Source organism: Myxocyprinus asiaticus, chromosome 7 (assembly GCF_019703515.2).
Source record: "Myxocyprinus asiaticus isolate MX2 ecotype Aquarium Trade chromosome 7, UBuf_Myxa_2, whole genome shotgun sequence".
NCBI classification, from domain to species: Eukaryota; Metazoa; Chordata; class Actinopteri; order Cypriniformes; family Catostomidae; genus Myxocyprinus; species Myxocyprinus asiaticus.
In genome coordinates, this window is record NC_059350.1 from 53,171,935 (window position 1) to 53,184,829 (window position 12,895).

At 35.7% G+C, this 12,895-nt stretch overlaps 3 protein-coding genes across 9 annotated transcripts in view; 1 reads left to right on the top strand and 2 right to left on the bottom strand.

Moving 5' to 3' along the window:
* si:ch211-132g1.1 (T-cell surface antigen CD2) overlaps positions 1 to 2,424 on the bottom strand; it is a 46,056-nt gene extending 43,632 nt beyond the window's left edge. Inside the window, exons 1-3 of one of the 5 annotated variants that reach the window (XM_051702814.1) lie at positions 2,280 to 2,424; positions 1,468 to 1,758; positions 809 to 1,057 (exon numbers count right to left, since the gene is read on the bottom strand). In XM_051702814.1, coding sequence (XP_051558774.1) covers positions 809 to 1,057; positions 1,468 to 1,758; positions 2,280 to 2,337 — 598 coding nt within the window. In that variant the 5' untranslated portion in view covers positions 2,338 to 2,424. The remainder of the gene's footprint in view (positions 1 to 808; positions 1,058 to 1,467; positions 1,759 to 2,279) is intronic. The other 4 variants (XM_051702818.1, XM_051702815.1, XM_051702816.1 and 1 more) reach the window with 4 other exon arrangements.
* The window catches only part of LOC127443849 (uncharacterized), a 79,505-nt gene that overhangs the window by 11,283 nt on the left and 55,327 nt on the right, over positions 1 to 12,895 (top strand). The gene's annotated exons all lie outside the window — the stretch shown is intronic.
* The window catches only part of LOC127443840 (sodium/potassium-transporting ATPase subunit alpha-1-like), a 68,031-nt gene continuing 67,268 nt past the window's right edge, over positions 12,133 to 12,895 (bottom strand). The window contains exon 23 of one of the 2 annotated variants that reach the window (XM_051702790.1): positions 12,133 to 12,396. The gene's annotated coding sequence lies outside the window, so the exon portion shown is untranslated. The remainder of the gene's footprint in view (positions 12,397 to 12,895) is intronic. The other variant, XM_051702789.1, reaches the window with a different exon arrangement.

Below are 12,895 nucleotides of genomic sequence, written 5' to 3' on the forward strand. Positions count from 1 at the left end.
AAATTCTCATTAAGAATACGATTTCTGCTCTAATATCAAAAGTATTACTAGAGAAAAAAAGTTTTGCTCCAACGTGAATTTTCAGCATAGAATTCATTATAAAATATAATCATGTCTGGCAACAGATGCATGTAAATAGCATTTTAGCTTAGCATAATGCTAAATGTTCACATAAAAATTTACTATTTTTGCTGCTCCAAACGTCAAAACCCCACAGAGTGTAAACAACGGCATCCTTTTCTGATCGTATGTGGATTCTGTTCATAGAATGAGGCAGAAAATATATTATTTGTAGCTTTCTATACGATGTTTAAGGCTACATTGGTTAGCATTTCTAGTAAAAATACCTTTTCAATAACTTTGAAACACAGTTTTAGACATGTCAAAGATTTCTCTTACCTCGCTGATGTTTCTCCCGTTGTTTACAGCTACGACACGCACAGATCACCAGAACAGACATTAGCAGCAGTAGAAGAGCTCCACCACCTGCTAGAATGCTCACCATTATCCAGAAATCAAAGCCAAAGAGTTTTTTTTTAAATCCTGCACCTTCACCTGTACGACAAGAACAGATTCTATGAAATCAGTAGCAACCGTATCATTCCAAAACATCCTACTGTCAAGCTGTTAAAAGTTTTCCACAAGTATACTTTGGATGTTGCTAGTAACTCATTTGAAAAAGACTAGGGTCAATTTTATGCCATTTTACAATGAAACATTTTCTAAATAATGATTAGAAAAGAGTTATGCAGTAAAAGTTTGAGATAAACCACACTTAAGGACTACAAGCATATTAAATGATACTTACATGTGACTTTTATACTCTCACTTTTGTTTTCACTAACAGGATTATTGACAGAGCAAGCATACTGATTATTCACTTGTAATTTCGCTACAGGCAAGATCAGTGTTGAAGTTTTGGTGTTTATATTTCGTATGGTATTCGTTTTTTCAAACCAGGTGTACTGTAGATCTTTCCCATCTCCAGCATTACAGGTGAGCGTAAAATTTCCATCAGTATTACAGGTCAACTTCAGATTTGGTTTGGGGACTTTTACTGAAAAACAAATGTGAAGATAACACGGTCATGCCCGATAGCTTTTCATTCTTCTCAGTTCTTGCATTTAAGGGGCAGTTCAGCCAAAAATGAAAATTCTGTCATAAAATATTCATCCACGTGCAACACAAAAGAGGCTGTTTAGCTGAATGTTAGGGACTGACAGCCTCAGTCACTATTTACTTTTTATCATATGAAAAAAAAAAAGTTGCAATGAAAGTGAACGGTGTGTGACACATCTGCTTTTGGGATTCACAGAAGGGTTTGGAATCAGCAAATTTTCATTTTTGGGTGATTTTTTTCCTTTACAGTATGCAGAAGAGCTTTAAAAGTATAGATTTTAACAGTGCTATTATAATACATGAGATGTGATCTTTATTTTATGTGTAACTGTAACTTGAACATCTTACCATAAACTTGAATTTTCTTCCTGTCTTTACCAATCTGTTTCCCATCAGAACTGTAAGCACTGAAATCATACCAGCCAGTTGCATTCAGTCTAATTTTGATAAATGTCAAAGATCCATCGTTTTCCAATTTGAAACCATCATTTACATTTTCCTTATTGTTTTTCCTTTTAGCTACATTCTCAGATTTATCACTGGTCCATCTTACTTCTGCTGGCTTGGACTCACTTAATTTTATTTTCAAGGTGCATGATGTTCCCTCCATTTGGTTTTCTTTACATTCCTCCTCCGAGACTACAATAAAGAAGAAATATAGAAGAATAATTCATCTCAACTTTTCAAATGTGTGACTTAGAGAAAGAATCCTAATCTTCAATGAAATCTCTTCTATAACTCTAACATGGATCTAGTTTGTAAGTGTTGTCTTGTAAGGGTAGACACATAAATATTTAAAGTAGCACACACACCCATATTCTATTATCGACATACAGTGCTGTTAAAAGTTCACAAATTTGCTTACATTTGATTAGTGACCTAGAAATATTTCGTTTATATTTTGTCATAATATTCCTTATTTTTTATTTGTTTTTTTTAGGTATGAAACCTTCCAGGTTTAAATAAAAATGTTTACGTAGACTCAGACTTTTTTACGGCACAATATATGAATATTTATGCTAAATAAAAGAGATTAAAAAAAAGAATTCGGTCTACAGCAAAAAGAACTTGATCTATAATAAATCTAACAAATAAGCAGAAAATAACTGATATTAAATAAATAAGTAAATTAAATAAATAAATACAAAATCATAACCTACCAGTGAGCCCAGTAAAGCCACAGAGGAACAAAAATATCAGCTTATATTTGCAGTTCATTGCTCGTCTGAAAACAGCAACTGTTCCAGAACTTTTGCTCAGACAATTAAACGAAACAGAATGAGTTTCCTGTTTGCGATCAGAGAGCTGCAGTTGTGAAAAAAAGAGGCACAGAATGACATAATACATCACAGATGTTTCTATGTGTGTATGTATGTTTATATGTGTGTGTTTGTATGTGTTTGTATGTGTATGTGTGTGTTTGTATGTGTGTGTGTTTGTTATTCTGAAGTGTTGCATTGTGAAGCATGTGTTTCAAAAATACAATAAATCTGATATTTCAATCGCCAGCACAATACGTTCATATTGAACCTGTAGATTTAGATCAACGAATGTTTCGAAACAGTTAAATGCTTGTTCTGTCTCAATAAGGACATTCAAATTATTGAATACGATCACAGTGAATCTAGGAGAAATTTCTGCTCTGTTTTCTCTCTCTGTTTCTGTCTCCATATCAATAAAAACCTTTTCATTTATATACATTTTATGTACTAAATCTAATGTCCTAAACCTTTTTTGGATGAACGCCCCCACCTACTTCATTCCATTACCCCAGCCGTCCCCCAATTATGTGACATAATTTGAAAGCGGAGACTTTGTGATATCAAAAGAATATATTTCTTGAATTCAAGCAGATGGAAGGCTATATCTGGGGCCTATAAAATGAAAATGCGAATACAGAAACTAATAATAAAACTGATATTTTTATTATATTTAAAAAATAAGTGAAAAGACCAATAATATTGCATATTTTGTCCAACTGAAATGCTCATTTAACAGTACGGCATTGATTTAGAGTTGGATGCAGATGTAAATTTACTGGTATCAACAACAGTGAGGTTATCTATAACATCTATAAAAAGTAAAAAGTTAACACCTAATTTATATGGCTAAATTATTCTAACAGTGTGACTGAGTTGGAACTCCTTTCATCAGGTTCTTATAGATTCAAAAGAGTTATCTCTCATTTCTCAAACAGTTATCCTTACTACATTTCCTTACACTCAAAAAATATATTTTTAGCCTGTTTTTTAAGCTAAAGGATTGAATTTCTATTTAAAATTAAAGTGTATTTCGCATTTGCCCTTATGATAATTTGAAGGTATTTATTTATTTATTCATAGTTTCAACAGTGGTGTTTGTAAACACATGGAAGCATGTCTTCTTCACTACCGTGGTTAGATGTAACATGATTTCTATAAAACAAATTATGGCATTTTCGTAATTATAAACAGTAGACCTCCTCTAAACACATGTAAAAACAATAAATACAAAGTATAAATATTTTTACACTGTAACAAAAATGTATTATGTTCTCTCACTCCCGTAATGCAGCCTATGACAAATTTAATAGAGCTGAAGTAGTGATATGATAATATTTATTATCAATCTATTTCTGCTTAAAGTACAGTTAGTGTTACTATAGTGAATTCAAGGGTGGTGATCTGGTTCCCGCAGCGCTGCAATGAGCTCGAGACCAGTCTGTGAGTAAAAATGCACCTGCTTTGCGCTCGCACTGCTCTGTCCATTGAGCCGTATCCATCTACAGAGCCATACAGGTGTATTAGCAGAGGTTGTGCCTCCGCCTGTGTATCTGACGCGGATAAACCAGATACTCTAGATGCGTTGCTAGATTTCAGAATCAGATGAACAGCGGTACAAATGCGTACCAATACATATAATTGAGAACCATCTGATATACTCCAAGTCTAGATAAATGTTTAAAAAAAAAAATAAAATATGATAGATTTGATTATTATGAGTGATGAACACCCCCATTTGTAACCTAACGCCCCCTCTCTACTAATTTGCTCTCAGCGCCCCCTGGCATACTTTGAATGCCCCCTGGTGGGTGGTACCACCCCGTTGAGAACCCCTGTCCTAATTAACGGTTTTGGCCAGACCCCTTTGCCCAACACAAGTGTCTGACCTCACTGATACTCTTGTGCTGAATGGGAGCAAATCCCCACAGCCATGTTCCAACATCTAGTAGAAAGCTGCGCCAGAGGAGTGGAAGCTGTTAGAGAGGACCAGCTCCACATCAATGCCCACAGTTTTAAAATTAAATGTTCAACAACATTTAATTTCAGGAGCCCACATTCCAGATAGTGTATAAGTGCATTGGTGATTTGCATACATTAGAATTTATATTTCATACAATGCTGACATCTTGTGGCCAATTTCCCTTTAAAAAGCCTTTTAAAATGAACTACAGTGAGCTACACAGATCAGCCACAACATTAAAACCACCTGCCAAATATTGTGTAGGTCCCCCTCGTGCTGCCAAAAAAGAGCACAGACCCATATCTAAGAATAGCATTCTGACATGCTATTCTTCTCACCACAATTGTACAGAGCGGTTATCTGAATTACCATAGACTTTGTCAGTGCAGACCAGTCTAGCCATTCTCTGTTGATCTCTCTCATCAACAAGGTGTTTCCGTCCAGAGAACTGCCGCTCACTGGATGATTTTTGTGTTTGGCTCCATTCTGAATAAATTCTAGAGACTGTTGTGTGTGAAAATCCCAGGAGATCAGCAGTTACAGAAATATTCAAACCAGCCCATGTAATTATCTAATCAGCCAATCATGTGACAATAGTACTGTGCATAAAATCAGGCAGATACTGGTCAGGAGATTCAGTTAATGTTCACATCAACCATCAGAATGGGGAAAAAATTTGATCTCAGTGATTTGAACCATGGCATGATGGAAAACCCTAGGAGATAAGCATTTACAGAAATACTCAAACCTGCCCATCTGGCACCAGCAATCATGCCACGCATGACAATTTTTTGGGGGGATTATCACAGTCTGGGATATGTGAGTGATTAGCAACAACATTGATTTTGATGCATTATTATTTAAAAAAAAAAAAATACACACACTCAGGACCTGCCATAAAATGTTACATAATAATATTATTTTCCACTCTCACTGACATCAGTCCTAATCATAACTACAAAATATTCATTAATATTCAGGATTTTAACCCTTTAAATGCCAGTTTGTTTACATAATGCCACTGTTGTTTTTTACACACACACATACACACAAATATCTCTATGTATTTGCTCCATAGGCTAAACATGAGAAAAATGGTGCCATCTGGTGGAAAATATAAAAAAATTACATTTTGAAGCCAGGGCTCTGGAATGAAAGCATAATATCATAGAATTCCTGATTTTATGCTTTAATGGCACTGGGATCAAATATTGCAGTTTTAATGGGTTTCAATGGGGACATTTTTGTCCTGAAGGTCCTGAGTGTAACTATTGTGTGTACACAGTGTATTATAAATGTATTATAGGAACTGAGGCTGAAATATCAAAATTCCCCCCAAAATACACACCTTTGGCAAAATTTTTCAATGTTTTAGATGCTTTTGTTTTAGTGGCCTTTTGTATGAGCGACCTCAGGAAATCGAGTTTTATACTTCTCTTTTATGGACAATCTTATGGACTATTGACTTTTTAGTTTGTTTGAAATCTACGCTTTACCTCACGTCTGACTGGATTACCTTAAAGGAAATAAACACCGCTGCACTCACCGATGGTCTTCGCTGGTGTTATATCGAATTGTGTTCCCCGTCAGAATCTCTTTCCCCCTAGCCCCGATAGGGTATGGGGTTATGGTTATGGTAGGTAAGTTAGGGTAGGTAGGGTACGGTAGGTTAGGGTTAGGCTTAGGTCTGTGTATGGGGGAACGCATTCTGACAGCGGAGAATGTTACCGTCAGATACTGTTCTCCCCCATACAGATCTGCTTGGGGGAAACATATCCCGTCGAGGAAACAGAGTTCAACACAACACCAGGAATGCTAAATGCAGTCTTAAATAGGCTGCTTGATTCCCTGTCCATCGTCGACGTCCAGTGGGGCTGGAGCGCATGGATTTGAATTCGAGTCATGTTTAAGATGTTCTGCCTTCTGTTGCCCATCTTGGCCTGTTGGAGTTTTTCTGTTGGCCCACGGCAGTTTCAGCGGAGAGCTCCCTGCTTGTTTGTAAGTTCATGCAATCACCTTTCTTCCAATATGTTTTTATTCTTCTACTCATGTCTGGATTTACAGCTTTGAATTCCTCGACCCGCCTGTCAGATGGAGTTTATATCTATTGCGCTGCTCTTGGAATTGCACGTCGCCCCCGGTATGTTTAAATTCCCCACGGACTTCAGGGCGAGGAGGTGGCATTGCCACTGTTTTTAGAAACTATTTTAAATGCAGAATGATACCTATGGACATGTATTCCAGCTTTGATGTCCAAATATTAAAGATTGACATCTTGGGTCCTGCTTTCTGTGCACTTGTGTACAGACCTCCCAGATTTAATAAGGACTTCATCCAACAATTTTCAGACTTTCTCTCTGGACTGGTGTCTCATGGTGATGGACTCCTGAATCTTGGAGATTTTAATATTCACGTATTATGTCCATCAAAACCTCTGGTAAATGAATTTATCTCCCTCACTGAGTCTTTAAATTTTATACGACATGTCACTGGTCCTACTCACAATATGGGTCAAGCATTAGATCTTGTGTTATCACATGGTCTTTCTGTATCCAACTTAGAGGTCTTAGACATGGGCATTTCTGACCATTATTCAATAATGTTTGAGTTTGTTTGTCCTTGTCCTCTCCCTACTTTTTCTCAGTCCTTACGTCACTCCCGGTCCATTCACTTGTCTACTGCCAATCTTTTTGCTGAATTGTATCTATCGCATTTTACAGATGATGTCTCCGCTGGATTCAACACTGAATCATTGGTTGAAGCTTTCAATAAATCTTGTACTCTTGATAATGTCGCTCCGCTCAAGCCAAAGAGAGTTAAGTGTGTTTCACAGTCTTGGTAAAATGACGTCACCCGTGCTCTCAGACAAGAGTGGAGAACAGCAGAGCGCAAGTGGAAACGAGACAAGCTTCAGGTCTCTTTTGACAATTTAAAGGTGTGTGTAACAAACTATCAGAGAGCAGTAAAGGAAGCGAAAGCTACATTTTCTCTACATTAATCTATGATAACGCAAATCGACCAAAAGTACTGTTCAATACAATCGATTATGTTTTAAACCCAACTAGAAATGCTTTTCTGGATGCCACTCAAGAGACCTGTGGGACATTTTTAAACTTCTTTACTCACTAAATTGAGCAGATTAAAGGTGCGATTGTTCCTTCACAATTTGATCAACCACTAATACCATCCCCTTCCAGAAAAATATGGCCTATGCAAGAGTGCATTCTGTTTACTGCTTAGTGCTTAATACACTAAAGGAGGCTGTGCTCTACCAGCTACCTCAGGGGGGACTTAATGCCGCTAGGTGGAACAAACTGTAATTTACACTACTGTCTGTTCAAAATAAATGAAAAGAAACCTAGCATTTGGGATTTGTTGCTTTTTCATGTTGTACCGTGACTTCTGTGTACCGTTACACCCCTAGTAGACAGTGAACCTCTATTTGTCAGCGAAGACACATGACGATACATATACAGTGTATAGATAGTAGGGGTGTAACGGTGCACAGAAGTCACGGTACAACAGGAAAAAGCAACAAATCCAAAATGCTAAGCAGTAAACAGAATGCACTCTTGCATAGGTCATATTTTTTTGTAGCGTTGATAAAAAACAAAAGGTATTTGGTCACAATCAGCTACAAAACTGAAAAGCATCTCTTGTGTTATAAAACTACAAAATAAATATAATAATGAAAAATAAAAACTTGTGCATTAGGAGAAGCCATTCTTGTTTTGTGTTAGTGCATAAATGGTCTCTTCTTCTTCTGCTCTTTTTCCTGTTATGGCAGTTAGCAAACAGTGTTACATTACCGCGCACGCCCCCTTCTGGATTGGAGTGGATCGCCTGTGACTGACTTCGTCTGACTGCATGCACCGAACCATGACGTCAGTACCGTGACGGTTCAGGTTGAATACATGTAACGTTACACCCCTAATAGATTGATTTTTAATTTGTATTTTTTTTTGGTTGATGAACATTTCTTCATTCTTCATGCAATGCACCGGGTATCCCAGCGATGGCTGTGAATGCCCCATTTTTTTTTGCATCCACAGGAAAAAAATACACTATGAATTGTCGGACAATGTCTCGAAAGCATATATATAAAGTTTGGCATATATAGTTCGACAGATGATTCTGCTGACGAATAAGAGATATTCCGAATTCATCCGCGCTACACAGTTTAGTTTTAATGTGGCCAGGGAGCGCAGAGTTGTCAAAACCTTTATTTCTGGTGATATTGGGTTGTTTCTATTCATGGGAGAGGTAACTGCATCTCGAAATTTACAATAATGAAAATAACCTAGCGATTCAGGCGATACCATGGTCAATGTCCACATTATAATATTTATAATATTATAATATATTACTAAAATACATCGACTCATTTGTTATTCAGGCGATTACTTTTTAAATGGTCAATGTCATAATAATATTGTATTATATTGTTTTTAATGTGGATTGACGACAGTAGACATGTGTCGGATCATTTGAGTCACTCTTAGGGAGTTAGAAGTACTCAGGACGACTTCTAAGCTGTCGTGGGTTTAGGAGCTATTTTAGCATTAAAGGAATAGTTCACCCATAAATGAAAATTCTCTCATTATTCACTTACCCTGATGCCATCCCAGATGTGTATGATTGTCTTTCTTCAGGAGAACACAAATGAAGATTTCTAGAAAAAGATAGAGCTCTGTCCGGTCCTTATAATGGATGTACACGGGGGCCAGCACTTTGACGGTCCAAAAGTCATATTTAGGCAGCATAAAAGTAATCCACTTGACTCCAGTCGATCAATAAATGTCTTCTGAACTGTATCGATAGGTTTATGATGCTGTTAGAAATGGCCGAACTCTCACGTGACTTTCGTTCTTCTGTTATAAATAAGCTGCTGGCAGGAAGTGCTTTTTAAAAGTTAATAACATTTTCAATTATTGATTTATTTTTTACACAAACCTATCGATCAGCAGAACTAAAGTGAAGATTTTTATAAGCACATTTCAGCTCTTTTTGTTCATACAATTGAAGTAAACAGGTGCCATCAGGCTGCTGGCTATCTGACTAGCAACTAATGATTATTTTGATAATCGATTAATCTAACGATTATTAGAATGATTATTCGGTGATTATTGCAACGATTAATCATTAGCTCTTAACTGATTCTTCAGCTTGTTCTCTGACTTAAAAGGTTGTATTAAACGTGCTTACTAACAATAAAAAGGACAAAATCATCTTTAAAAATGCCTCTAAATGATATTCACTGATTAAAGGGAAAAAATACTTTTTATTAAGTTTAATTCAGTAAAGAAATTCACTGCAAAAAATCCTATTTTTATCAAGTGTTTTTGTCTTGTTTTCCATTCACAAAAAAAAAAAAAAAAACTCTCTCTCATTAATAAAGCTGCGTATTGCCAATGTTCTTCAGGATAAGAAATGCACAGTGACACATATATTATGATTGAATAAGTCACGAGTCATCACGTTATAATCTAGCTGCATTAAGTGTGTGCGCTCGAGGGACGAGTGTTCCGTGACAGTGTGCATCAGCCGGATGCAGTTTCAATCTCTCCCCTTTAGATCGGGACATTCACACAACTCATAGAAGAGGCGCTGACCGCACAGAAAAATACCATTTTCGGAGTTTATACAGTTGTGGCCAAAAATATTTGCACCCTTGGTAAATATGAGCAAAAAAGGCTATGATTTTTTTTTGCATTGTTTGTCCTTTTGATCTTTCATTCAAAAAATTCACAAAAATTGAACCTTTTATTGAAGTAAAACAATTGAAACTGGGGAAAAAAATCTCATTATTGAATAAATATTTTTCTCCAAAGCACACTGGCCATAATTATTGGCACCCTTTTATTCAATACTTTTTGCAGCCTCCTTTTACCAAGATAACAGCTCTGAGTCTTCTCATATAATGCCTAATGAGGTTGGAGAACACCTGGCAAGGGATCTGAGACCATTCCTCCATGCAGTGTTATCTGCAATGTTATTAACAGTGGATTTCCTTGAACTTTGAATATAATTCAACTGAAAAACAAACAAAAAGTTAATGTAAAAATTGTTTTGATAAAGTAAATAACAATATATATATACATACATTTAAATAAATATAAAAATAAGATCAAAATTTAGATCAAAACAAATATGTTGTATTGCACTTTAGGGCTGGGCAATATGTGAAAAATATTGCCAGTGTTTATGAATCATCACCCATTCTGAGATGTATTATTGTGTAAATATTTGTGTATATTAGGGCTTGCACAACTACTTATTTTTACAGTGGATTTGTTGTCCAGAAAAGTAGTCGTCACTTGACAAAGTTGTCACTTGATTCATTTTAAGGTGTTTCGCGAGACTTTTGTCTTTTATGTAAACACTTTACAGCTAGCGTCACACAAGCCGACTCCAAATATCAAACAATTGTAAAAGTAATTTAGGAAGCGATTCATGGAGTAACTTTACCTTGTGAATGTGTGAAATTGTGTTTATCCTCTTGAGGCTTGCAGTAGATAGTGAATGTCCATATGCAGCTTTCAGTGAGTAAAGAATATACTGTTGTGCCTCAGCTTTCTGATTTCACTTATCGTTTTAGTGAAGGAGAACCCTAGAAAAACACTTGAAGACAGAATCAGTATGGATTACAATTAGCGTTTGTGATGATATATGGCTTGCTGATGAAAACGTTCAGATCAGCTTGACATCTTGCCGTTTCTTCAGTAAAAGAAGCTCATTGGTCACTTGACAAGAACAAAAGAGCCCAGCGACAGAACAATTTTCTCTAACAAGTTGGATGTGCTTTTCCAGTTCTTAGAGCCATTAAAGGATCAGTTCACCCAAAAATGAAAATTCAGTCATTGTTTACTCACCCCTGTGTTGTTATAACTCTATATGACTTTCATTCTTTTTCTTAACACAAAGGGAGAAATTGTGATAAAATGTTGTTCTCAGTGATGTCATACAATGGCAGTTTATGGTGACCATCTCTTCAAGCTTCAAAAGAACACAAAAGTATAATTCAGAAGTATAATAAATTATTCCATGAGACTCGTGATTGTTATGAAAGTATACGATAAGATTTGATGAGAAAAACTGAAATCTAATGTATTATTTAGTGAAAATGTTCACTGACCGTTGATCTCCTGTGTGTGTTCATGATAGGGCACGAGCTAGGGCGTTAATGACAGTTCTTTTTTCACTCAGTTTTTGTTTTGGTCCACTTAAAATGGTCTAAATTTGATTCCTTTATAGTGTGAAAACGCCCTTAATCAGGAAATGTCATCCTAGGTCAGTTGTAGCTTCTGCAATTGTACAATTACTGTGGAAATTCAAATGTATCTGCGCTTTAAAATCTAAATTTAATCCCAGTATTCTTCAACGTTTTTGAATACTCTGTAGTAGTATGTGTGTACTGCATAAAATACTTCATACTTGAGTGTATGAAAAGAGGAAGTCCTGTATATACATTCTTTTTTTATACTCCTATTTATTCTTCCTTCCTTTTAATGACACACTGTGCTGTTTTTGTTTTTTTTTTCTTCTTCTTTTAAGAACACTGAAAACCAGAAACATGATTCATGGCCTCCGCTGCTTTGAGCCAGTGGGTAACTCCCAGTGTTGCATTGCTGCATGGCTTGGACTTTCCCCTTGGTGTTTGGGTGGAGTTTTGAACTCAAGACTCACTCAAACAGATTTTTGTATTTTTTTTTCTAGATGTGAGAATTGTTTTGGAAGTATATTTGTAATGTTTTGGAGTCACGTATTAACCTTTATTTCAAACCTTTGTCATTATTTTGTCTGCCACATCAAATATACTAATGTAAAGCTAAAAATGTTCTTCATTCACACTGTTTGATTTTTTTATTTTAATGTAAAACTTGTGTTTCATTTATCTGTTATCATTTTAAGTTGTTAATTTTGCAATGTTAAACACCAAATTAGACTGACCTAAAATGAACTTTCTTCGAAATTATCATTAGCTTTTTTTTTGCATTGAAAAGTGCTCCATTGAATGACCCCACTGACCGAGAGGAGTTTGACAAACATGTAAACCTGTATCATACACAAGCCATCTGCTTTTCTATGAATTTATTCTCTTAGTTTTTTGCATTTATTTTATCTACGATGTTATTAAAATTCATTACAAAATAGAGTAATTGTAATGCAATAATGTAAGTTAGCATTTGTGAAATGCACGTGTGTGTGTGTGTGTGTGTGCGCACACAAGTGTATACAGTCATTACAACTGGACTTGTTTAAAAAAAAAAAAACAATTTCAAGATAAAATGTCCTCCAACCACAATAAAAAACAAAACTGGAGTACATTTAAATGATAACAAATGAAATAAATGCAGTATTATATTCACTTTGTCTCTGTATTCCCTAGTTGTCTATTTACAACATTTATTCATTTACCTTTTATTTCAAGACAAAAATGTTCACAGTATGTTTTATGAAAAACCTCACAAAACAAGGCTGTATGATGTCAGTACCTTGGTGTTTTGGCTTTATGAAATGTGTTTTACGTTTTCTCTGGCACTGCAAATTTGTT